The following is a 25,203-nucleotide window of genomic DNA, read 5'->3' on the forward strand; positions in this document are numbered from 1 at the left end:
GTAAAAACAGCTGATATTTACAAACATATGATAAGATAAACTGCAGGAGGAAAAACAAAATGAAAAATTAAGCAGGAACATGTTTAATGGGTTCCTTAGAACACAAAATGTGAGGATTAAATAGCATAAAGTCATTTCTCAATTGCAAAGGGCAATTTTGAAACATTATTCTTTCTGTTATCAAAGCTAATGTATTTTATCAACAAGCTTTCAAGGAACCGAATGAAAGAAGTCTCCATATGTCATTGTTTAATATATGTATATATGTGTGTCTCTGTACAAATCTCCCTTACATGTGCCCAATACTAACACAGCTATAGTTGGTGTGCTGCCAATTTGGTAAGTTACTAGCTGAAGTACCTGGTGTTGCCCGGGTTTAAATCTTCAAGTTATTAAGCTAATGAGTTAGATGTAATTGTCAACATTTTAAAAATAATTAGTAGCTTAGCTGCTCTTCCAACACACCCATGAGTTACTGCCCAGTGTCATTTTATGTTTTTATATTAAATGTCAACCAAATCCATCCAGTGAAAGGCTCAGAACAGGCTCCCCGGATCAAAGTTCTGCCCAGCATACACCAACTGAAGTTCCTACTGCGTCCCTAACCCCCCTAAAACCAACACAAGGGGTTCCAACTGGAAACCCTTGTGTTGGTTTCATCCCAATTGGTGCAGGGGTATCCAAATACAGGATCAGAACAAGCTCCCCAGGTCAAATTTCTGCTTAACGCACACCAAAAGGATGTCTTACCAGGACCGTAACTACCCTAAAACCTGGCTAGGATCCAACTGCACCACCTTGTGTTGGTTTCATCCCAATTGGTGCATGGGTGTCCAAATGCATAACTAGACAGACAAACAAAAAAATCCATCCACTGGAACACCCAGAACAGATTCTCCGGGTAAAATTTCTGGCCAGCGTACACCAACAGGAGATCCAACCAGGACCTCAACACCCTAGTATGTCTTCTGGGATCCAATATTACCAGTCTGTGAAGATTTTGTTCAAATCCATCCAGGGGAAGGCTCAGAACAGACTCCCCTGGGCAAAGTTCTGCCCAGTGTACACCAACAGGAGAGCCGACCGGGACCCTAACCCTTTAAAACCTAGCCAGGATCCAACTGAACCACCTCGCTTTGGTTTCATCCCAATCGTTAAAGGGGTGTCCGAATGCATAACCAGAGAGACAAACAAACCAAAGCCATCTGGTGGAAAGCCCAGTAGAGACTCCCCGGGTCAAAGTTCTGGCCAGCATACAGCAATGAGTGGTGCAATCAGGACCTCAACCCCCTAGTATGTCTTCTGGAATCCAATCTTACTAGTCTGTGAAGTTTTTGTCCAAATCCATCCAGTGGAAGCCTCAGATCAGGCTCACCAGGTTGAAGTTCAGCCCAGCATACACCAATGGGAGGTCCAACCGGTATACTAACCCCCCTTAAATCTTGCCAGTATTCAATAGGACCACCTCTCATTGGTTGCATCCCAATTGGTGCAGGGGTGTTGAAGATATTCGCCAACAAACAAACAAACAAGCTTCTTCTTTTATACATATAGAAGATGACCATGGCCTTAGGGGACATTAACAGTAAACATTACTTACTTGAAAAAAACATTTGTAGTTTTCAACAGCCCTTTTTGCCAAGCAAAACTAGAGTACCTCCATGTTTGAGAGAGGATTTGTTTAAAAGTTACTGTTAATAAAATTATTGATGAACTGAATTTGGTCATTAGTAGCACTGTACCATTGGTGTATCTGGAGACCAATTAAAAAAGCTAATTCCTTCTCTAATAATAATTAAGTGTTCTCTGTGCAGAGCAACATATGTGAACATGTTATACAGAACATACGGGGAAAAATAAAGTGGAAAGAAGTCCTCACAACAAGTCCTTGAGGGATATTTACCAAACTGTGGTTTATAGAAACTTCCGGTTATACTGCACTTTTTCTCATGTATGAGAGACCACTTCTGAATTGCTGCAGGGATATTACATAGGCAGGCTTACAGGATATTAACTCATTTCACATCGGGGGCTGCTTGGCTACAACAGTTTTCTTTTATACATATAGATTGAGCTGGATCAAAAACAGAAGATCACCCCAAGAATACATTAGTCGCACTGCACTAGACAAAAATGAGAAACAATTAAATAATTTATTATACAGTGTCTACATATTAAAAATGGGCAATATGTATTTACTTATTTAGAAAGAGGGTTTATTATTTCATTATTTATTTCTTATACAGGGGCACTATGATTTATTTCTTCAATAATGAGGCACTATTACAGATTTATTTATTTATTTATTAAGGGGGCACTTTGTTTTATTTATTTAATATTTTGAAGACTTTTCAACTGCATATACTCTTTCCCTGGTATCCACCGGCCAGGGGAACAAGGAGGGACCTAGTGTTACTTATCATTGGACCGGACATCTAGATGCAAGAGCCCGAATGTTTATTCCTCCTCCATCCCCCTTGAAATTAACCCAAGCAGCACTGGTCTGTTACACAATGTAGGGCTGCATGTGATTTAGAGGTTTTTTTAAACCTTCACAAATTTCCAACAGTTTAGTTTTCACCCTTCAAACCATCGGAGAGTAAATCCTGCATCTTGGGAGGGGGAAATTGACTGTAATGTGCAGCGGTTCCAAAACTGCCAAGCACATTAACAATTAGTAAATTTACTCATTTGTTTCAACTAATAACTGAATGAGACTTGAGCTCTAAGTAATGGGCTGATTTAAATGCAATCTGAAAATCATCATCATCATTTATTTATATATAGCGCCAGCAGATTCCATAGTGCTTTACAGTTGGGAACAAACAGTAATACTGAAAATTCTATTCACCATACAGATGAAGACAAAGTCTACAGTGCAGTTTTGTAAACACAAAGTGTAAGAACAGACACATAGTGAAAATGACATCCAGCATGCAGAATAGGAGAAGTCGTACTGTGCAGACGAAATAAGAACTGAGGGCTGAAAAAAGCCTGAAAGCAGTTTAAAAGCTGAGGCTGTTTATTCTAAAACTGGATTATCTAGGGTTAATAGTTAACTATGGAGTACGCCCATCTGTTGTCATAGGGGAGGGGTAGACAGGGTCTATAACTTGGATGGGCAGAGAATTAAGCAGTCTCTGCCGTCTGCACGTTGCCCACCCACCCTTCCTGGTTGGCGGTACTTGGTAGCACGGATACAGTGCTGGATGCTTATTGTGTTGGTGCTCAGGTATTGGCATGCTGGCATGGCTGGTGGTGATCCTGAGTGAAGAGTTGCCGGAAAACGCAGTACAGTAGACGACCAATTGTTGGGGCGCAGATTATGGTAGTGGGCACGCTGAACCCGCCTCTCTTTGAGTAAATCAGCTATAGTTTCGATACAGGTACCACGCCAGTGGGTTGCACTGTGGCTGCTTTCCGTCTAGGCCAGAGGATTGGCCAGTTCTGTAAGCCCAGGACGCTCTGTCCCGCTAAGGTAGATATGTGCGCCCGGGGTGTGATTGGATCTCCACCAGTTAATGAGGTCCAATGATTAATGTTGGGACAGTCGGGTTTTGCCTGGCTGACCTCGGACTGACTGCTCTCTTCACCACCACCATATTTAAATAAACTATTTAAATTTTCCACACTCAGCTCTCGTGTCAGTTATTTAAGGTTATAGTTAAATAAGAGTAAGAAGGTAAAGGAAGGATATCAGCCATTAAGCCTTTTAATTGCATACAGGCAGAAGAAGGAAAGGGCAAACATAGAAATTGTGCTAGTTCTAATAATACCGATTGGTAAGTGTGATCATTTTCTGTGTGCACTTGGTTCTAATCACAGATGCATCACAAAATGGCTCAGTAAAAGTTTTGCTAAAAATACTTGAATAAATTGGTCCCAGGAAGATTTTTCCTTACTTGTGTAATATTTCAACATCAATCATCAGCTGCCACATATAGCACAGATATATAAAGTAAGGGAAATCTAATAACTTTAATATTACTTGCTATTTTTAAGAGAAAAGATATTTAAAATAAGCAGTTATAAGAGTAGTGAGAAAATTGTCCTAACTTTCAAATTATGTGTACATATTTGTGTGTATATATAAAAATATTAGTTATCCATGTACCTTTAGTATAGGGGGTCTATACAAGCACACACACACACACACACACACACACACACACACACACACAAACACATACACACATGTAATCTGTACAACATACTTTAGATTCCCATTCACATTTTCACAGACCATGGTCTGTGGCGGTAGAAATGCATTTCATCTCCCCATGTCTTTACAGCATAGATCAGACTGTAATCACAAAGGAAAGAGATTTATTGAATCTGTAGGTGTTCAATCTAATCGAATAGTAGACTACAGAATTAGAAAACAAGGGTGCTTGCCCTGCATGCCCATACATAGGCAAGTGTTCCTACTAAAGACAATACAGCGGAATTTTCCACTGGAGATTTATGATGAGTTACAAATACCAGTTTGAGGCACACAGTTGACACCACCCTCTAGGCAAGAAAGACATTTGCTAAACTGAGGTTTGTGAAGTCTGTAGCTGTACCTCTATTGTAACATGCCCAGCAGACAGCTGTTTGCTACATGTTGTCGTTTCATGACCCGATGTACAGCATCTTTATAAAGACCAGCGCAAAAAGGCGTTTATTCCACCACCTTTCATCTTTTTTTTTTCTTTTCTTAAAAAACAGTACCAAAAAGCAGATAATGCTATCCTATGTTGAAAGTAATAACAAAATGTAGGCTATAAAAATGGATCTGAAAAAATATGTTTAACATGCAGTTTTGTTTGGAGAAAACACATACCCTAAGTCAAATTAGACATTTCTGTAATTTAAAAACTTGTGGGAGCTACAGGATTCTGAGACCTTAATCACTGGCTATTTTGGTCTTACAACAGTATTGAGGGCAAGTAACTTCAGGCTAACAGTTCTGTTATTGTTGTTGTTGTTGTTGTTGTTTTAATATAGATATTATATTTCACCTTTTATCACTTACAATTTCTGGTGAAACTTTATCATTTTTTGTGTTGGTGAACTGATTTTTTTCAATATAAATACAAAATATGATATTTGCATTTTCACTCTCATATCACCAATTCAGAGCACTGAGTATACAATATTGCACTACAGTAATGAAATATGCATAGATAAATACACTGTTTTTAAATAACATGTGCACCATTAACGGTGTCTCTGGGCCAAGCCTTTCAGTAGGTGAAGTGGAATATAAAATATTTATCTAGTTCAGTAGTCATTTTCTAGGATTGTAATGTGAAAAGATAAAGGTCCTTGTACAGGAATTTCATGTAGAATTATTGATGAGGTTATTTGGAGTGACCGTTCGTCATTCCTCTAGGAAAAGATAAGAATTCCAGTAATGTTCTTTTACAACATATCTTTAAATGTACACTATCAAGTCTCAATATCGAACGGGACAGTGTTATCTCGGGTAGTTCATATAAAGAAAATATAAGTGGCAATTTTAGCTGGGTTGCGAAGTCATTACTAATCTGAAATCCCTACTCAAAGTGTAAAATAAATTGATTTTACAGGACAATTATACAGTTGTGCTGTAAACAAATCATTAGTAGTTGCCAATCCGTATTTTAACTAGGCAGGAACTAATAGCAAGCAAACAGGCTTAGTGACTTAGTGAATCCGGTAGAACAAAAAACAGAAAAATTTTAACTGGCTTGTTCTTTAGTCATCTGATGACTATTCAATGATTCCTCATTATAAGCATAATATATAAAAACATCTAAAAGCATGCAATAAATGGAAAAGGTATTTAATCCACCTTGTCAAAGAAGCCTGGAAATGAACATTACGAATATTGAATTTAACATCAAATGTAAATTGGTTCAGTCAAAGATTAATTCTCCCTCTGCCACAGGTTCAACATTTCATTTAATGACATGCATACATATTTGCATTTTAAAACATTCATGTAGCATTCAAAATCAATGCATTTTATTTGTAAATGTTTTTCATGATTGAATATTAAATGTTGTTTTATTTTATCTCTATTAGTATGTTCATGGTGAAAAAAAACTTAAGGTACCCAGACACTGCCAAATTTCAGTTAGAGTTGGCCGTACATATGTATGCCCAAATATGAAAGATCAGGTTGTGTAGCTCTATTGGGGCACCATTAACTTGGTCTGTCATTGGCTGTGAACATACCGGGTTTTCTGGCCCAATTCTACCCACTTCACTCTGGCTGTCCAGCCACGGGTACTTTCCTAGGTCAGGGAAGCCTACCCAGTACCTTCTAAGGTTCTTATCAGCAACTCAGGCAAACACAGTTAGAAAAGTACAACAGTACATTTAATGTAATAAAAACAACACTAGAAAATTATGTACACACAGTAAATAAATGCCAGTCAGGTTTACCACATCATCTGTCCCTTACCCCATTAGCTTCAGGAGCTACAGTCACCTGGATGTCCTGACTTAAAGACCCATGGAGTTCTTCACTTAGCTGCAGCTCTAGTCCATTGGTAGAGAACAAAAACTCAAATCCAGCTACATTGCACCTTCCATGAATCATTCCTCAGAGTGAATATCCCCCCCCCCCCCCCCTGGAGTGGCTCCTTATATCTAGGGTCAAATTTCCACAGTGCTCTCCCCTCCCTGGGCAAACTCCTGGGTCCCTCTCTTTAAACATTGATAGGGCCTGGATCTGCAGACAAAACATCTTGACTAATCCTATGGAGAACAATGTATACTATCTGGCCTCCCCACCTCCAAAAGGTAGGGTAGCAGTCAGCCCCTCCTAAAATTAACCCCTTACACTACTTTGTATTGTCACAGGGTCCCCAGCTGTTCCATGCTTCCTGTAGAGGATGGAGGGGGAAGAATGAATGCAGCTCCAGCCTCCTGACCTGTATCCTGGACACCACCTGATCTTTCCCCATAAGCCACCTGGCTTCACTTTAAGGACAATGCATAGCAACCTCACTGCCACATCAACAATATACAATAACCTATATACATATTTACAATGAACTACAATGTCCCCTTAGCCACATGTAATTAGACACTGCAGTTCTACTCTGTTAAGCTGGGGAACAAAAGTAAGGGCTCTAAAAAGTTTTTGCTATAATCCATATTATGTGAAAAATGAGGGACAGGCTGGTTAGGATGATATTAATACCTCGTTTCACCACATTGGCCACATGCATGATAGATGCAGTGATCTTCCAAATGTAGATACTGTCCCTCATGAACAACATCTGACAGATCCAGGTCAAAATTATATCAGAATTTTCGTAGTCCATAAATGCGTTATTTAGCCAACAAGTAGGGCTAAAGATGCCTAATGGTCTACATCACAGTAGGTCTTATATAGAGTTGGATGCAACCTCTATATAAAACACAGATGTAAACTGCATCTGAAATAAAGACCTATTTTACACAAGTATGTTTAGCTGGAATGCTTCTAAACTGATAATCCTCTTACACCAGTGGTCCAGTACCCATAAGTTTTCCGACTCCTGACAGACGATTAAGCATCCGATTCTCAGTCTACATAATTCGCATTTGCTCCAATACACCCCTACACGCCCCCTCCATTCCCAGTTCCACTTTGTCACTCACCAGACTGAGTGCTTCTTCCCGTGTGTTTAGGAACCGTGGCCGTCCACCATCCTGAGGGTCTGCGCATGCGCAGCCCTTTCAAAACCTTCAGTACCTGTTCCTTTAACTTAATTGGCTGATCAGGCAACACTCCCTATTTAAAGCACCTGCTGTCCATACCTCGTGGCCTGATCTTGGAGTCTCATTCCCCATGAGCCTCTGAAGGTGTTCCTGTGTTTCCTCGTGTATTCAGCGCTGCTGATTCCTGTGGTTTCCAGACCACTTCTACTCCTGTGGTTTCCAGACCACTTCAACTCTCCTATGTTTCATCGTGGCTGTTAGCTGATTCCTATCCGCTGCCTCCGTGCACTACAGTCTTCAGACCACTTCAACTCTGCTGTGTTTCATCGTGACTGTTAGCTGATTCCTATCCGCTGCCTCCGTGCACTACAGTCTTCAGACCACTTCAACTCTCCTGTGTTTCATCGTAACTGTTAGCTGATTCCTATCCGCTGCCTCCGTGCACTACAGTCTTCAGACCACTTCAACTCTCCTGTGTTTCATCGTGACTGTTAGCTGATTCCTATCCGCTGCCTCCGTGCACTACAGTCTTCAGACCACTTCAACTCTCCTGTGTTTCATCGTGACTGTTAGCTAATTCCTATCCGCTGCCTCCGTGCACTACAGTCTTCAGACCACTTCAACTCTCCTGTGTTTCATCGTGACTGTTAGCTGATTCCTATCCGCTGCCTCCGTGCACTACAGTCTTCAGACCACTTCAACTCTCCTGTGTTTCATCGTGACTGTTAGCTGATTCCTATCCGCTGCCTCCGTGCACTACAGTCTTCAGACCACTTCAACTCTCCTGTGTTTCATCGTGACTGTTAGCTAATTCCTATCCGCTGCCTCCGTGCACTACAGTCTTCAGACCACTTCAACTCTCCTGTGTTTCATCGTGACTGTTAGCTGATTCCTATCCGCTGCCTCCGTGCACTACAGTCTTCAGACCACTTCAACTCTCCTGTGTTTCATCGTGACTGTTAGCTGATTCCTATCCGCTGCCTCCGTGCACTACAGTCTTCAGACCACTTCAACTCTCCTATGTTTCATCGTGACTGTTAGCTGATTCCTATCCGCTGCCTCCGTGCACTACAGTCCTCAGACTACTTCAACTCTCCTGTGTTTCATCGTGACTGTTAGCTGATTCCTATCCTCTGCCTCCGTGCACTACAGTCTTCAGCTCATCTCAACTCTCCCGTGTTTCCTCGAGACTGCTACAACTGATTCCTATCCGCTGCTCTCCGTGCTCAACAGTTCCAGCTCAGCTCTACTCTCCCGTGTTCATCGTGGCTGCACCTGTTGGTTGCTATCCGCTACCTCCGTGTACCTGCAGAGTCCTGCTGGCTGCTACTCCTCAGTTCTACTCGTGTCTGCAGCAGCTGATCCGCTCTCCGTGCTTCTCAGTGTTCCTGCTGGTCTCTACTCGCCAGTCTGCATTGGATCTGCGCCTCACTGCTTTCATCTCGTCTAGACCATCGCTACTCTTCAGGGTCCTCCAGGAGTCCAGTTCTACATACTACTGCTTCCTGAGTATTTGTTCCCCTGCTGGTCTACCTACCTGTGCGCTGCACCTACTTGATTACCGCTTCACCCTCCAGGGACTTCGCATCCTGCCGGCCTCCAGCCGTTCAGGTATCTCTGCACTCCTGTCTGACAGCCTGCTCCTGAACCACGGTATGCATACTTCTCATTGACTGTGCTGGTGTATTGCATATCTTGCTGGACTGAGTTGTTCTCCTCTGGAGCTCACTATCCGCTGAGACTTTTGCCATCATTGACTGTGTTATCTTTTGCCCGGATAGTTTCTATGACTTTGTATTATTACAGTGCTGTTCAGTCATTACGATATTGTGCATGTCATTGTGGATCAAGTTCAAGGTGCCTGTGTATCCTCTGTATTGCAGTCTCTCCCCGTGCTCCTCCTCACATATATATTCAGTGGTACAACTTGCGAGAGGCAGACCACTGATTCCTGTTACTAGTGTCACCTGTTCCAGTGTCCTCTCACCCAGACAGCGGTACAACTTGCTAAACGCAGACCGCTGACTCTCATCACCTCCTCGTTTCTGTTGGACATTCCTCCTCACTATAGCAGTGGTACAACTTGCTACCGCAGACCACTGACTACCCTCACGTGTCCTTTGTCCATTCAGTTCCTCGTGTATTACTACATATATATTACCAGTGCTGCTAGTCATAGACTTTCCCGAGCATCTCTATCAGTTGCTGTCTCCTGTTCCGTGATCACCCCGCTACCAGAGTACCATATTACCACCTATACTGCTCTGGTAAGCTTATCACCTGGTGATCCCTGGGTAAAGACTCCTAGTGCCCGTGACACACTTCTTTAACCGTAATGGGTCGCAAGTAGCTGTAAGAGCAAGATGTGACTCAGTCTACATATGGCCTCAACCATAAAAAAAAAAGCTTATACACCAGAAACGCAATTTGCGTCCAACTCTACTTGAGCTCTGGTGTGTGTGGCCATGGCCAGGATTTGGTCTGAGACCAAGAATCTATACCAAGAGTTGGATTTGTTTAGTGTTGTAATGTCTGAATACATATCCCAATTTCCCTGCGATTCAGGGCACACAGGCGCTAACACTTTCATTAGCTAAAATTGTCACTATGCTGCTATCCTAATCCTATGCTATACCATCCAACTTAATTTCAAACTGGATTTAGTTATTCCATAAAGCAAATATAAAAGAATTTGGTATTTATTCCTAAAACATGGATTTTGTGTGTCCAAAAACAATTGCACTATGCAACAGCAAAATCTCGGACAGTTGGACAAATGGACTTACCGCAAACAAAGATCCCTGGAAGACACAGGCACCTGTGAGGAATAAAAACAGCACAATTAGAATAGTTTACAGTTATTCTATATGATGTACATATTACACTGTGAGCAGAAAGGGGCTTCTAAATGCTTTAGACCACTGGTTGGCAAGGGAAAATGCAGGAGTCACATTGTAACTGACATATGGCACTCCAATACTAAAATCATTTTTTCCTTTCGTTCCCCTTCCTACTGACTGTGAATTCACAGATATCAATTACACTATTCAAATTCTATGAATATCCTCATCATTGTTTATAAGACACCCCAAACCTCTGCAGATCTTGACAGCTGAATAATAATATAAACACAAATCATATATAGGGGCCTATTTATCAAATGTTTCCCCCCTGTAAAATCCCTGAAAAATGTTGTTTTCGGGGATTAAACACTAAATTGGTATTTATGATTTTAGCATCGCAGCAGATATCATAGATATCTGCTGCTTTGCATCTCCTATTGTTTTACTGAGCACTCCCCATAACAATGTATGGGTAGTGCTCAGTAACACTATTTAACAATAAATGAAATTAACTTTTCAAACATGTTAATGTATGCCAACTCAAGCTGGCGTACACTATCATAATTGAAAAGTTTCAGTGCTGTCAGCTCTGCTCCGAAGAGCAGAGCTGAACAGCGCACGTGTGGAGGGATCACATGATCCCTCCCTGTCACTCACAACTTGCTCTCTGCAACTATAATTGCAGCGACAGAGCAGAGATGTTTGTGCGCATGCCTGAGGGTTTCACTCGGCGCATGCGCACTGGAGTCAGAAGAGGAGCCCCGTTCATCGCATGCTGCTTTGGGAACGAAGATTCAGTGGTAAGTATGTTTTACACTTCACAGGAATAGCAGTTTTTCGGAACTGCTGTTCCTGTATTGCTTTTTCAATAAATATGATAAATAGTTCAATCCTTATCAATGCGATAAGGATTGAAAAGTATTTTTCATATTTTGCGAGTGTTGATAAATGTGCCCCATAGAAGGGTGTGTAGATGACATGGGGACATTGTGATCTAATATGTAAAATACAATGCTGCCCTGTATGCTTTTGCAGAGTCCAACACAATAGGCCTTGACAATGTCCGTACCACACTTGGGTGCATCGTCATCACTGCATGCAGAAACAAGCACAAGAAAACTTTTACCCAATGCTACTTTTCTGCAATTTTCCAGTAAACTCCAGTAAGTGTTTGGTTTCAGGACAAATGGATGATGTCAACCAAACCTAAAGTGTTTCTGGGAAAAACAAACTTTGAATTACACCCATAAAAGAGGTTAGACTTCATTTATTTAAAATAATAGAAAGCAAAACCTGGCAACATTCTATTATTTTATATATGTTTTGTCCTTTAATGTTGTATCTTTGCTCCTGAATGCCATTTAGAGCAGTGTTATCTTCTGTTAATGCTGTATAAGGGTTGCTGAACCTCATTCACCATCAATTCCAGACAAAATGTTCTTATTTGTTGCTCTAGGCACAGGAAAGTAAAGTGGTTTGCCCTCTAAAGGTCACAGTTAGTCTGTTAGGGTATTATCATAGAAGTTTCTACTCTGAGCACCAAAAATAACTATAGAGATGGTGAGCAAAAGTATAACAAAAACTGTTCCAAACTATATTGTCATGAATTATTTCAAACATTTCTTTCCTCACTGGTCTCACCATAGTAACTATTTAGAAAAAAGTTGTTATTGCTGTACTAAAATATTTAAAACTATTATTTATAGTCAGCATTGCCAAGGCACTGCAAACAAGACTAAAAAGTGTCCAAATAAGCAAACACAGAAAAATAGACCAAGGTATAATGATTTCAATAAGCAGTTCATGATTTACTAATGTGATATAAAAGTACTTATAGTAACTAATCAGACATTTACTTTACTAGTCTAATGCGTACTAGTCTGGCCTAAGCTTTAGGATGGGTTGGTACAGGTTAGTATACCATAACTAACTAATAAACAAACTGTTTTACCCAGTTTGTTTATTAGTTTACTATGTTTGTCCCCAATTGTAAAGCGCTACGGAATATGTTGGCGCTATATAAATAAAAAAATGATGATGATAACGGTAAAGCATCCCCTATGGTTCAGATATATTCTAGTGTAAATTTGAAGATCACATAAGACCTTAGGGGAACAATTAATAAATTGGTAGTCAGATTAATCTTGAATGTGGTGCACCTCTAGAAATAATATTTTAGGTTATTTATACAAATCAATGTATTTACCTTATACATACAATATTAGACTGTAGTTTCCCTAGATTTTTTTTAAATTACTTCTATGTTCTGATTGCAATACAGTGCAAAGAGAATAAAGGCAAAATGCAGCAGACCTAGGCATTGATTCCTACGATGTTCTGCATATGCAAAGCTGTGAAATATGTAATACAAAAACAAACACCAGATAAAGCTGCATTCAATATTACATTATATTTGCACTGAATATGTTTGACTTCTGCCTAGTAAAATATAAATGAGCTAGACAGACTCTTATACTATAGCAAACATATTCATGGAATTGTTTACACTACGGAAAAAAATACAATAAAATAAAAATGAAAATGAAAATGATATATATATATTTTAGACCACATTAGAACAATGCATCATCATCATCATCATCACCACCATCTATTTATATAGCACCACTGATTCTGCAGCGCTGTACAGAGAACTCATTCACATCAGTCCCTGCCCCATTGGAGCTTACAGTCTAAATTCCCTAATATAGACACAGACACACAGAGAGAGATAGCAGCCAATTAACCTACCAGTATGTTTTTGGAGTGTGGGAGGAAATCGGAGCACCCGGAGGAAACCCACGCAAACACGGGGAGAACATACAAACTCCACACAGATAAGGCCATGGATGGGAATTGAACTCATGACCCCAGTGCTGTGAGGCAGAAGTGCTAACCACTACGCCACCGTGCTGCCCAATGCAAGAACAGTTTTACCAAACAAGAGCTTTAAGAGGAAAAAAAACTTTCTGTTATTGCAAATCCCATGTTTGGAGAGTGAGTGGCATTGACAGACTGATGTTTGCCCTCACTGTCCAAATCTAAAAAGACACATTTTATGAATGCTGAATGACTGCTATTCTTCAGCTTGAAACACACATCCAAACTGGCATTTTTGCAGGGAGGTATTAAAGCCAGAGTTCCATGAAATGTATATTTTTTTAATGCAAATTTGTTGGAAGAACAATTTAGTGGTAGGTACAACAAAAATGGATTTGAAAAGGAATGTGGTATAAAGTCATAGATCACTTAATGTTTATATTGTGGTACATAGTCATTGATCATTGTATGATGATATTGTACTGGTCCTATAGCTGGTGTTGCCAAGTCACAGTATAATAACATAAAACAAATGTGTTACTTCGTAACTGTTCATAAGATATTTCTCCTATCTCTCTGCTTTTATGTCCTCTAGTCAGCCAGGTGCGCAGCACAATCAATGGGTCGTTCAGAACTTGCACTGACAGCATTTATCTGGATTTAAGAGGTATTTATTTTGAAAATTGCTTTTAGTAAGCCAAATAAGTATTTGATCTCAGATTGTCCCTGTTATGAGGGTACGGTCCCCTTGGCAAATAAAAAAAAGCTACTATGGAAGAAATAATTACAGTAAAGTAATCCTGATGAAATGGACTTAACATATTAATTATAAAATGCCACAATTTCATGCATAACTATTTGTCTATTTACACAATTCTTACATGGACTATATATACTTTCAAAATGCATCTTTTTAAGTGAAAACTAGATCTAACATACACGTTAATACAATATTACAGCAAAATGTATTATTACTATTTACTTGGTTGGTGCCCAAGATGGGAAGGTACATACTAAGCACATATTATCACTTATAATAACGTAATGAGTAGACTTGCACAGTAGTCCTGTATATATCATCCACTAAGTTATTTCCTTTAAATCATTGCTAAAAGGTCATATTCCGGGGCTAGTACACATAATGAGTAGGCTTACAGTGGCCCAGCTTTGCCAGGACAGCTTGTTTTTTTTCCAGCTAGACTATCCAGCCAAACTATCTCATTTAAAGAATGCTTATTGCTATTAGAACAGGCACTACAGCCAGCAGTGTGTTAGACCACTGACCACCAGTCTGACCAGTCCTGGAATGTGTGGGCAATAACCTCCAACATTTTTCAATATTATAAAAAAGAATTACAACTAACCCTACACGGCTGATTCTAAATGACACCCGGCTGGAAGAATGGGAGAGAACACTGGCCATTGTGGCTAGAATAACTGTGATATATATATATATTATAGCTGAAGTTGTTAATTATGAAGATTTTTTTTTATATATTGCAAAATAAAAGGCAACAGTATTGTTACTTATGAGTAATTGTACCGTAACATAGGGTGTGAAACAAAGGGATTTGCCACAGAGACAACAATAGTTGCACTTGGCAGCCGAAGAAAGAGTACAGGTTGTATTAGCAGACCTTTGATGATCCTTGTTTTTTTATATGTTTCTAACATTTCCCATGTCTTATGCAACTCCAACATAAGTTTCCCTGAGAGATTGAAATGTCTGCCAGCAGACCAACCACAGAAGCCACATTAGAAGAAAATGATAGTCGTCATTACATTCAGAGTCAGGTTGTGTGACATGCATAATGGTTGGTCAGCTGTAAAAACAGTTAAGACTTGTTATGCAGTGTCTACATCTTATTAGGTAGTCTCCATTCCTGCAAGATCACTCTGATCACAAGAAAGCAAAATGAAAACCACCAGATTGTCTCATATGCTTTAGTGCAAGTCAAAGATCAAAACTACAAATAGCCGACTTATTTTCAAAAGAATGCAAAATATCCTTTCTTGTCTTTGCCAATATGTTGATCAGTAGAGTTTTTATCATGATTATAACATTATACCCTTTAATAACCAATCAATAACATGACAATCCTTAGTTCTTTAATGGTCACTTTATCAATTATTCAGGAAGATCTCTATGAGAATGACCTTTTTCCAATTGTGTAGAAATCCCATGAAACCTATTCTTCCTGAAGATGCTATAGCTGTATAGTCAGATTATAAGTAAGATACAACTTATTAACGCTCTACATCAGTTATAAGCAACAGGCGGCCTGTAGAGCCTTCACGCGAAGCCCCCTAGCTCCTTCCTGATTTATGCTCCGCTGGAACAGCCAACGTATGCACTATGGGACCTCCTGTGCACAATGCAGGGAGGTCACATAGCGCCAGCATCACATCTTGGAGATCACAGGAAGAAGGATGTGCAGTCTGTACTACAGGATTTCTCTTCTTCCTCCACCAATGAACTGTGTAATTTCTACATAATTCATTAGAGCAAGGTTATGCACCAATGTGCTGCAAAGTAGTTTCACAGCAATTCTCTATCATGGGGCACATTAAAGACAAAAAATGCAACAGGTTGACGGATGGAAACCTGACCGTAGAATTTCGGTTTGCTTTTTCCAGCCTTACACCTAACTTTCAAAAGTTGTTGAACAATCTGGTCACCTAGAAGTCACACTGAATTAAACATTAGAGGGTCACACAGGCGACCCTTGAAGCGTATCAGGTTGACAATCACTGCTCTACATGGTGAGATCATTAAATCAACATAAGACTGATGCACATATTACATTGTGAGTATACCAAAATAAACCAAACTACCATTACAAATTTAAATTTTCTTTCAATAGAAAGAAGCTGTTCAAGGCTATCTCATCCAAACACGAAAAATATCTGTTGGCTGGATTACACAAGTAAAATTTAAACAGCCAATTGCCGTACAAGATTCAAGTAAAAAAAAAATATATAAAAAATTAAATTATGCAATTTGTTGCGTTTTCATGGAAAAGCCCATATGAACCTATACTGGAAACCCTAAACAATTAACACGAAAACATCCAGGGACTATGCACATAGCACATGATAACACAGTGCACAGTGTCTGATTAGATCTTGGTCCAGGTGTACAAGTTAAATTGTGCAGCAAAAGAGTTCATAACCTTTTCCCTTGTAACTCCAGGCAATGTGCCTGTTATCACCATTACTCCAATGCCATGTCAGTTCTCTGCCCGCAAACACATATTCCTTTGATTTTGGTGTTTCTTTTTCTTGCAAATGTACACAAGAAATTAACCATAAAACAGATCTCATTGTTTGTTGATACTATACTTATCAGTTATCGAGCAAAGTTTTCTTTGATTTAGCAACTGGACCATTTGAATACTTACAGACAAGTATGTACAATTGATGAAAGTGAGTCATGAAGAATCATCATTGTTCAAAGACAATTACAGTATGCAGCCAGCAATTTTGAACTATATATCCAGGAACTTACGTCATTAAACATCTGCATTCCTATGCAAGGATCACATATTTACATTCCAGCATAAGATGATCAGAGGAATACATAAAAGTGTACCAAGATGGTTTAAGCAATCCAGGTGAGATTGCTTGAGCACAGTGCACTAACCAGCACTTAATGACTAGAATCAGTTTGGGCAATTTTGAAATTTGACAATTACAGTGCATCAAAAGATTAGCAACAAAACGGCTCCACTAATAACTAACTTTTCATGATTCGCTGGCCCAATTTAGTCTCGTTTTCCCAGTCCTACCCAAAACACATTACACAGCAGAATTAATTGACTGCATTCATCCCAGCTCTGTTCATATACAATGGATTTAGCAAAATGTGAATTCACAAATGCATTGTGGGGCAGCATTCCGTGGGATGGAGAAGTAATAGCTAATAGAATAGTAATAGAAGTAAGACTCAATAATTGTATCTCTGGAACTTTGCACCTTTTTGAAACGACTTGTGCCTGAAGGATACTTGAATGTAACTTTGAATATTAGTAGCCAAGACTACTGGACACTCATGTGCTCAATACAGTTGCCAGGACAGCTTGTTTTTTTTTCCAGCTAGACTATCCAGCCAAACTATCTAATTTAAAGAATGCTTATTGCTATTAGAACAGGCACTACAGCCAGCAGTGTGTTAGACCACTGACCACCAGTCTGACCAGTCCTGGAATGTGTGGGCAATAACCTCCAACATTTTGGACCAGCACCATTATCTATCTAGTTGTAGAAATACACAGGTAATTGTTCTCAAAAACTAGAAGCAGAAAATGGGAATATTTTTTGCTACAACCGAAATGGACGTGTTTCTCATTCATATAGCAACAAAGGAAATATACCAGAGATGTCAGTGTGCGGACCACAACCCCTTGTCAGTGGTAATATAAGTAATAATGAAACTCAGCTGTCACTAAAAGTCTCTCCCTAGATAAAATCTATTAATAAACAAATAATATCTATTATGATAGGAAGAATGAGGATAAAAAGCCAACTTACGAACGGAAACATATCTGAATGGCACTACAGTACTTTTGATTATGATCAACTGGAACACAGAAGAAATTTGATCAATGGCCAGAAGTATTAAAACTTGACAATTAAAAATGTTCCTACTCATATTCTAGTGTATTGTCTGGACATATGGTGCTAGTCAAATGGTAACCGAAAAACACTGTCTCTTGTCCCTCAAAACAGAATAAAATTCAACCACCCTCGGTTCAATAGAACCCTCTTTAGATATGAGGATCATATACTATTCACATAAGCTGCCAAGGCGAGATGCCAAACAGATTAACTAGGCAGTCATACATCTCTATATAATGAGCTCTACCACCTCTGTTTTTCTAAATAAAGACCTGAATTATTATATGAAGAGAGCTCCATAAAAATATATATATAAAATAAAATAAATAAACATTTGTGTAACTATCTTTTAAATTAATATTTTAGAATAGCTTCAATGAATAATGTAGCAAATGACTAAACAATCACTTTGCACAGTCATCCAGATTAGCAAGTAATACAGTTTGAAGGAAAAATATCTGTATTATTAATACATTGTGAGCAGAATAGAGCAGCATATATTCAATATGAGAAATTCATTAAAGTCAGAGGTTACAATAAAATAACAATTGCCCAATAAGATATATTAATCATAATCTAACCATCAACATCTTAATAAAAACATTGACCAAACACAAAACTCTATTATAGAAATCCATAAACTAATAAAAGTTTTATTTCCAAACACTGATTTAATCAAAAGCAGACACATTTTCCCATTGTGGTTACAATGAAAATATTGATTTATTTTGTAGTTTCCCATTTAATCATTTTTGCTACTTTCAGCTTTTTATTTCAACTACAAGTACTTACATTAAGTTTAAATATATGCCATTTCTAAAAATGTTGACATAAATTATAGGTGTGACACAGTAAGGGATTGAGCAAAAGATGAAAGCGTTAAAATAACTTGTATATATTAATGTAATATTTCTGTGTAAGCACATTTTGTAATGTTTTTCCTATAGTGTTCTAAGGCTTTTTTATAACAAATCTGGTTTATAAACAATTCTAAAGCGCTACGGAATTTGCTCATGCAATTAGTGTACATTAACTTCATGCATATGTCCATTTTGCTCCCTCTTTTAATAACAAAATATTTCCTACTAACCGTTTCGTCCGCTTTTTTTTTTTGAGTACTTCCAGGTCCGACACTTTGCCATGTCTATGCCCCCCCAGGAGGTTCTCCGGGTCCCGACCTCCTTTGAGTATATGTGTCTACATTCCCCTCTCACTAACGGGATGATCTCCCAGATCTATAATTGGCTCATAGACTACACTTTCGATACTCCAGGCCGACATGAGCGGGAATGGGAAAATGACCTGGGACCTCCTCCAGACGACTCATGCTGGGAGATCAGGGAGGGGATTGCCAAGAGCTCGATATCTACAGTAATTAAGGAAACTGCCTATAAAGTGTACTATAGGTGGTATTAGACTCCTGATAAGTTGTCTCGAATGTTTCCTACGGCCACTCCGAGCTGCTGGCGGGAATGTGACCAGAGAGGTACGATGCTACATATATGGTGGACCTGCCCTCGCATAGTTCCTTTCTGGAACATGGTTCTTACACTTATAAACTCTGTGTCAGAACAACAGATAAGTAAGGACCCCTGGTCATTCCTTCTCTCTCGCCCTATACCTGATGAGAGCGCGCCTTCTAACAAGCTTATATCCCATATCTTGGCAGCTGCTAATAGCAAAACATTGGAAAGACCCTAGGGCTCCCTCTATGCAGGAGTTACGGTCATACATAGGTCATGTCGCAAGCATGGAGAGTATAACGTGCTATCTTCACGATAAATCATATAATTTCGATAGGGTGTGGGCCCCGTGGTATTTACTAGAAAGCCGTAGCTGCCTATCCAATACGGCTCCTCCCCCTGCAGATGGAATATAGCTCTTGGGCCGCCTCCGGACCCCCCAGGCTGGATATGGTGCGCTGCTGGCGAGTAACGTTTGTATGCTATTTTTCTTTTTTGTAGTCAATGTAATTGTGTGGCTTAGCTTTTCCTAGCAATGTTCCAAGTTTGCTTGCCTATTTACTTATTAGCGATATTGTTAACAGTACTTGTGCCTTTCTACCTCCCACCCCTTCTTCCTCTTTCCCCCTCCCCACCGATATAAAAATATAAAACATAGAGGAGACATCTTGAATATTAATATTTTTATGTCAAACGTGTTAATTGTATTTTTCCTGTTGTTTCCTCTTTAAATAAAGAGTTTAAAAAAATATATATTTCCTACTTATTTGCTAGTGTTTATCATCATTATCATCAACAATTAATTATATAGAGCACTAGCAAATAAGTAGGAAATATTTTTTGAACAAAACAGGGAGATGAATGGACGTATGCATGTCTTCAATATACACTAATTGCGTGCGCTCAACCACATGTAGCAGTGTCCGATTCAAGCTTTGGGCATCTCAAAGGTACGTGTTTTCAGTTGTAACACTTGTACCACCTACAGGTCTGGTGTAAGTGCCAATTACAAGTGGTGATAGTTGCATATGTATGCTAGAACATGTGTTTGCAATCAGGAGCAACTTATGTACAGTAGACATTCATAAGATCCTGATTGTTGTATTCTATGGAAGAAAAACAAGAAAGAAAAACCCTTTTGTTTTATTTTTTAATATTTTGTCATTAATGACTTTATTATTAACAGATGGCATTAATTGAAACTTTTTTCTCCCCCCCCCGTGCGTTCTTTTGGGACTTTATATTGTGTTAGAGCAGAGCGGACCTAGACCCGTATTCACCAACATACGTATCTTTACATCGCCTCCTTGTTGAATACAGATGTGCATATGCCCGATTTATGTACTTTTTTGATGGAAAAACGTACGTTCATTTTATGTTACTTGAGGTAGGCCACAGGAGTTTATTTTCATGGCAACAATATACCACACAAAGCTGTCTCATTATATACAATTATATCCCATGCAGAGCTGTGCCCTCTTCAATGGCAGCAAACATAAATAGCTCTGCCCAATGATATAAATATGTGCATGAAATGCACAACTAAGCCAGAGAGATAAAACAATGTCTTTAGTTCATACTTGCCTACTCTCCCGGAATTTTCCGTTGACTCCTCCCCGACTCCCGGAAGAGTAGGGAAACCTCCCGGATCCTATAAAATGTCTAAATTCATGCCATTGAATAGCGGCGGCGGGGTTTAATTGCATAATTAAGCCCCACCTCGCTATTCAATACCTTGAATTGTTGTCATTTTAGTGGGGACGGGGCTATAGTGATGCAACAATGTCATCACGCCCTCTCCTACCCTCTGTCACATGACCTGTACTCCGGGATCTTCCGGAGTACAGATTTAAAAAGTAAGCAAGTATGCTTTAGTTCAAGTAGCAGGTGGGCATACACAAATTAAAGTTATGAAAAGGTGGAAATGCACTTAAATATATAGTTAAACACTTATTGGAGGCTGACATATTTTTTTGTGGAAATCCAAACCTCATTTCAGACTTAGGTAAAATATATACATTCACCTGTACATAAACTGCTCAGCAATTATTATTATTATTATTAATATTTATTTATAAGGCGCCACAAGGCATCCGCAGCGCCGTACAGAGGCAAACAAAATTACAATACAATGGGAGACAGCACAGTACAGTAAACACAGCAACTCAGTAAGCTCAATGCACAGCTAGAGAGGGCGGGGAAGGGGGAGGGAGGATCCGCAAACGACGGGGCCCAAGAAGGAGGGCGCGGAAGACAGGGAGACCCCCAGGGGGGAGGAGGGAGCGAGAGTGGACGTGGGGTGGGGGACCCTCGAGGAGGAGGGCTAAGTAGCTGGAGAGCAGAGTTAGAAGTGGTGGAAACAGGAGGAGAGATGGCCCTGCTCAGAGGAGCGTACAATCTAAGGGGAGGGGTGGACAGACAGAGAGACGCAGGGGAGAGAGGGAGAGTAGGGGGACAGAGGCAGAAGATAAGGTAGGAAGTTAAGTGGGAGACAGAAAGGCTTTAAGAAAAAGGTGGGTTTTTAGGGCCCGTTTGAAACTGGACAGATTAGGGGAAGTTCTGATGGAGGGAGGGAGCTTGTTCCAGTGGAGGGGGGCAGCGCGGGCGAAGTCTTGGATACGCGCGTGGGAGGAGGTTATAAGGCGGGAAGCAATGACAGACTTTTAACATCTCTTTATTTAATAAATAAAGATAAGTAAAGAATTTATATTAGCATGGAATATGGCAGAAAGCCATCTGGAGATACAAATATCAAGCCAATGAATGTCATAATATGTTAACAATTGATCAATTTCAAAATTCTGCTGTAGGACTACAGTATTGGAATTTGTCCCTACCGTGAAGTAGCATGTTGTCACATTCTCTTTATGCTAAACATATATTTATTGCCCTAAATGAATTTTAGACAACCTGTGGCATTAAAACTGTTGTTGAACTATAAAGCACAGCATGCCCTGTAGCTTCCAGCACATGCTGGGACGTGTAGCGGGCTGACAGTTATCTGGACTGAATAATTTTGTTAGGTCATCTCCAAACTTATGTTGGAACACATTTGTGTGTCATAATAGCAGGTTTAATGCATTACAAGAATTTAATATTATTGGGAGATTTTAAAAGAAGTTGAGTGGGGAAGATATGCAAATAGTTAATTTTACCTAGAAATAAAAATATATAACCAAAAAGAGTATTTATATTTTCACTTACTACAATATTTTAACATTGCTATGTGACAAAGCAAATAATATGGGTAACCACCGAGTTGAATTCTTGAACATGTAATGTCACATGAATTTTTGGTCACCAATCAGTTTCTGCCAACTGAAACTTTGAGTGACTGTTCTCTCTTATATTACGGTAAAGATTTTGCTTTTAATCAACTAATTTTTTGCACAATAATTTATCTATTTCTGATTATGTATTAAGTGTTCCAACCAATCTCCAAATGCAATTCAAGATGCCATCATGTGGACATTATTGTCTATATTCAGGGAACATAGCAAGGGCATGAATACAGAGTGGAAGCTGTAGTAAATATATTCACATTGGCAATCTAAGAACAAACACATAGGAGTAAATGTATCATACTCTGGTTTGTACAAGTCGCCGGAAATCGGCGAGTTGACAGCTAAAATTTAAAGCGGTGCTGCCTTGTAAAGGCAAGTTTCCCTTTACAAGGCAGCGCCACTTTAAATTTTAGCTGTCAACTAGCCGATTTCCGGCCACTTGTACAAACCGAAGTATGATACATTTACCCATTAATCTGTTACCAACCATGGATGTAGCCATTTTTCTGATGACAGGTCTCGCAGGTTACCAAATACATCTCTGGCAGAAGGCTGCCGCATGGAAGGACATTCTTCCGCTTAGCTCATCAAAGTCACAGAAAACCATATTAACTTTAACAAAGTAATTGTGCCGTGAACTTTAGTAAGCTTGTAATTTACAAATTACTTTCTACTATCTGCACAAGTCCAACTTACTTATACCACTTTCATACTGCCGCCCCGGCAATATCCCGGGTTGTTAACCCAGGATATTGCCGGGGCACAGGGCAGTATAGATAAGAAGATTCCCAGGTCGGGCGGGTTCATACTGCACCTGCCCGACCCGGGTTTTAGAAAAAAAAAAGTGTTAAAAAATATTTTAATTAAAAAAAAATACATAAGAAATGTTTACTTAACTTATTTTCAGCCAGCAATGTCTCCGGTGCGTTGCCGGCTGTCAGGGGGACCTCTGGGTACTAAAATGACGTCATTTCTAATGGACTAGAAATTACGTCATTTTAGTACCCAGAGGTCCCCCTGACAGCCGGCAACGCACCGGAGACACCGCTGGCTGAAAATAAGTTAAGTAAACATTTCTTATGTATTTTTTATTAATTAAAATCATTTTTTTTTACTTCACAATTTTTTTTTTTTACAGTATGAATGGTGAGACCTGGGAATTACACGGGTTGCACCATTCATACTGCAGGCGAGCGGGGTCCAACACGGGAATTACCCCTCGCAAAATCCCGGGTCTAAGTCCCGGGATTTTAGACCCGGGATTTTGTGTTTGGACTATTCATACTGCACCAAGACCCGGGTTTTTCAGCGTGCCTCTGCAAAAACCCGGGTTTTTGGTGCAGTATGAATGGGGTATTTGTCAAGTAGTAAATGAAGCTAAACAAATAGCCTTCTGCAGCCACCAGCAATTCAGATTTCCTAAAAAGTAGACTAGATGGCAAGCTTCAAAACAGTCTTCCAATCCTATTAAATTACTAAAGAAGACCTCAAAGATTTTAGCACCACATTTTGTTTGTTGCTTTTATCAAAATCCTAAAGTCAGTCAAAATCTTGAGGTATTACTGTCTAGTTCTATATTAAAAACAGGGAATGTTAGTTCCACATATTGCAATATAGGTTAAGCTGACCAACTCACACCAAAGTCTTCCCAATCTGGTCAGTCCTAACATGATCAAATGCTATGCTATTTTATCTGGGCTTAAGGCTTCCCTGCACACAGCTTTTAAAGGCAAGTCTTTCCCAAGCACTAGCACCCCAGTCTGTACATGGTGAGTGCAGAGGATCTAGGTCTGTTTTTGTTTATACAATGTAAGTCCCATGACTCTTGCACCCCATTCTTTACATTAATTAATTCCAACTTGTGTCAGGTGAGTCCCAGGTCTCCCATGGTTGCTAGTGCTTAGGAAAGACTTGCCTTTAAAAGCTGTGTGCAGGTAAGCCTTAAGCCCAGATAAAATAGCATAGCATTTGAACATGCCCCCCCCTACCAGGGGCTTGCTGCCGACAGCTGCACACTGTGTAGGTCCGTTCAGCAGGGACAGTATGCTGCCCGGCTGCTCTGATTGTGTTTTAAACACAATCAGAGCAGCGGGACAGCACACTTTCACTGCTGAACGGACCTGCACATTCTGTGCAGCCGCCGGCAGCCTTAGAACACAGAAAGGGGGCGGGGCCTAAATCGCCCCCCCTAAAATCGCCCCGGGTAGGGCAAATGTCTGGGTCCGCCCCTGAAACACAATGAGACGCTTCAGTGAATGCATTTGTGTTTGACATGCATTTATCGCTAGTGTTTTTATTAGCATTTGTAAATGGAAAATAATGTTCGTGAAGACTCTCAGTGGAATCACTAAGGTTACATTCTCATTATTGGTTTACCCCCAAAGTGACTTCCTCCAATGTGTGTAAGATACATTATACCTTATAATTGTCACAAACATATTATATTTATTATTTATTTCTATCATAGTTTAAACCAAGGAAACATAATAGTTACAA

General features: G+C 39.6%; 1 protein-coding gene across 1 annotated transcript in view; it reads right to left on the reverse strand.

The window, feature by feature from the left end:
• Positions 1 to 25,203, reverse strand: part of FRAS1 (Fraser extracellular matrix complex subunit 1) — a 410,417-nt gene that overhangs the window by 376,051 nt on the left and 9,163 nt on the right. Inside the window, exon 2 of the mRNA XM_075203987.1 lies at positions 10,467 to 10,498. Within this exon, the coding sequence (XP_075060088.1) occupies positions 10,467 to 10,498 (32 nt within the window). The remainder of the gene's footprint in view (positions 1 to 10,466; positions 10,499 to 25,203) is intronic.

This window comes from Mixophyes fleayi, chromosome 1 (genome assembly GCF_038048845.1).
Source record: "Mixophyes fleayi isolate aMixFle1 chromosome 1, aMixFle1.hap1, whole genome shotgun sequence".
Classification (NCBI taxonomy): Eukaryota; Metazoa; Chordata; class Amphibia; order Anura; family Limnodynastidae; genus Mixophyes; species Mixophyes fleayi.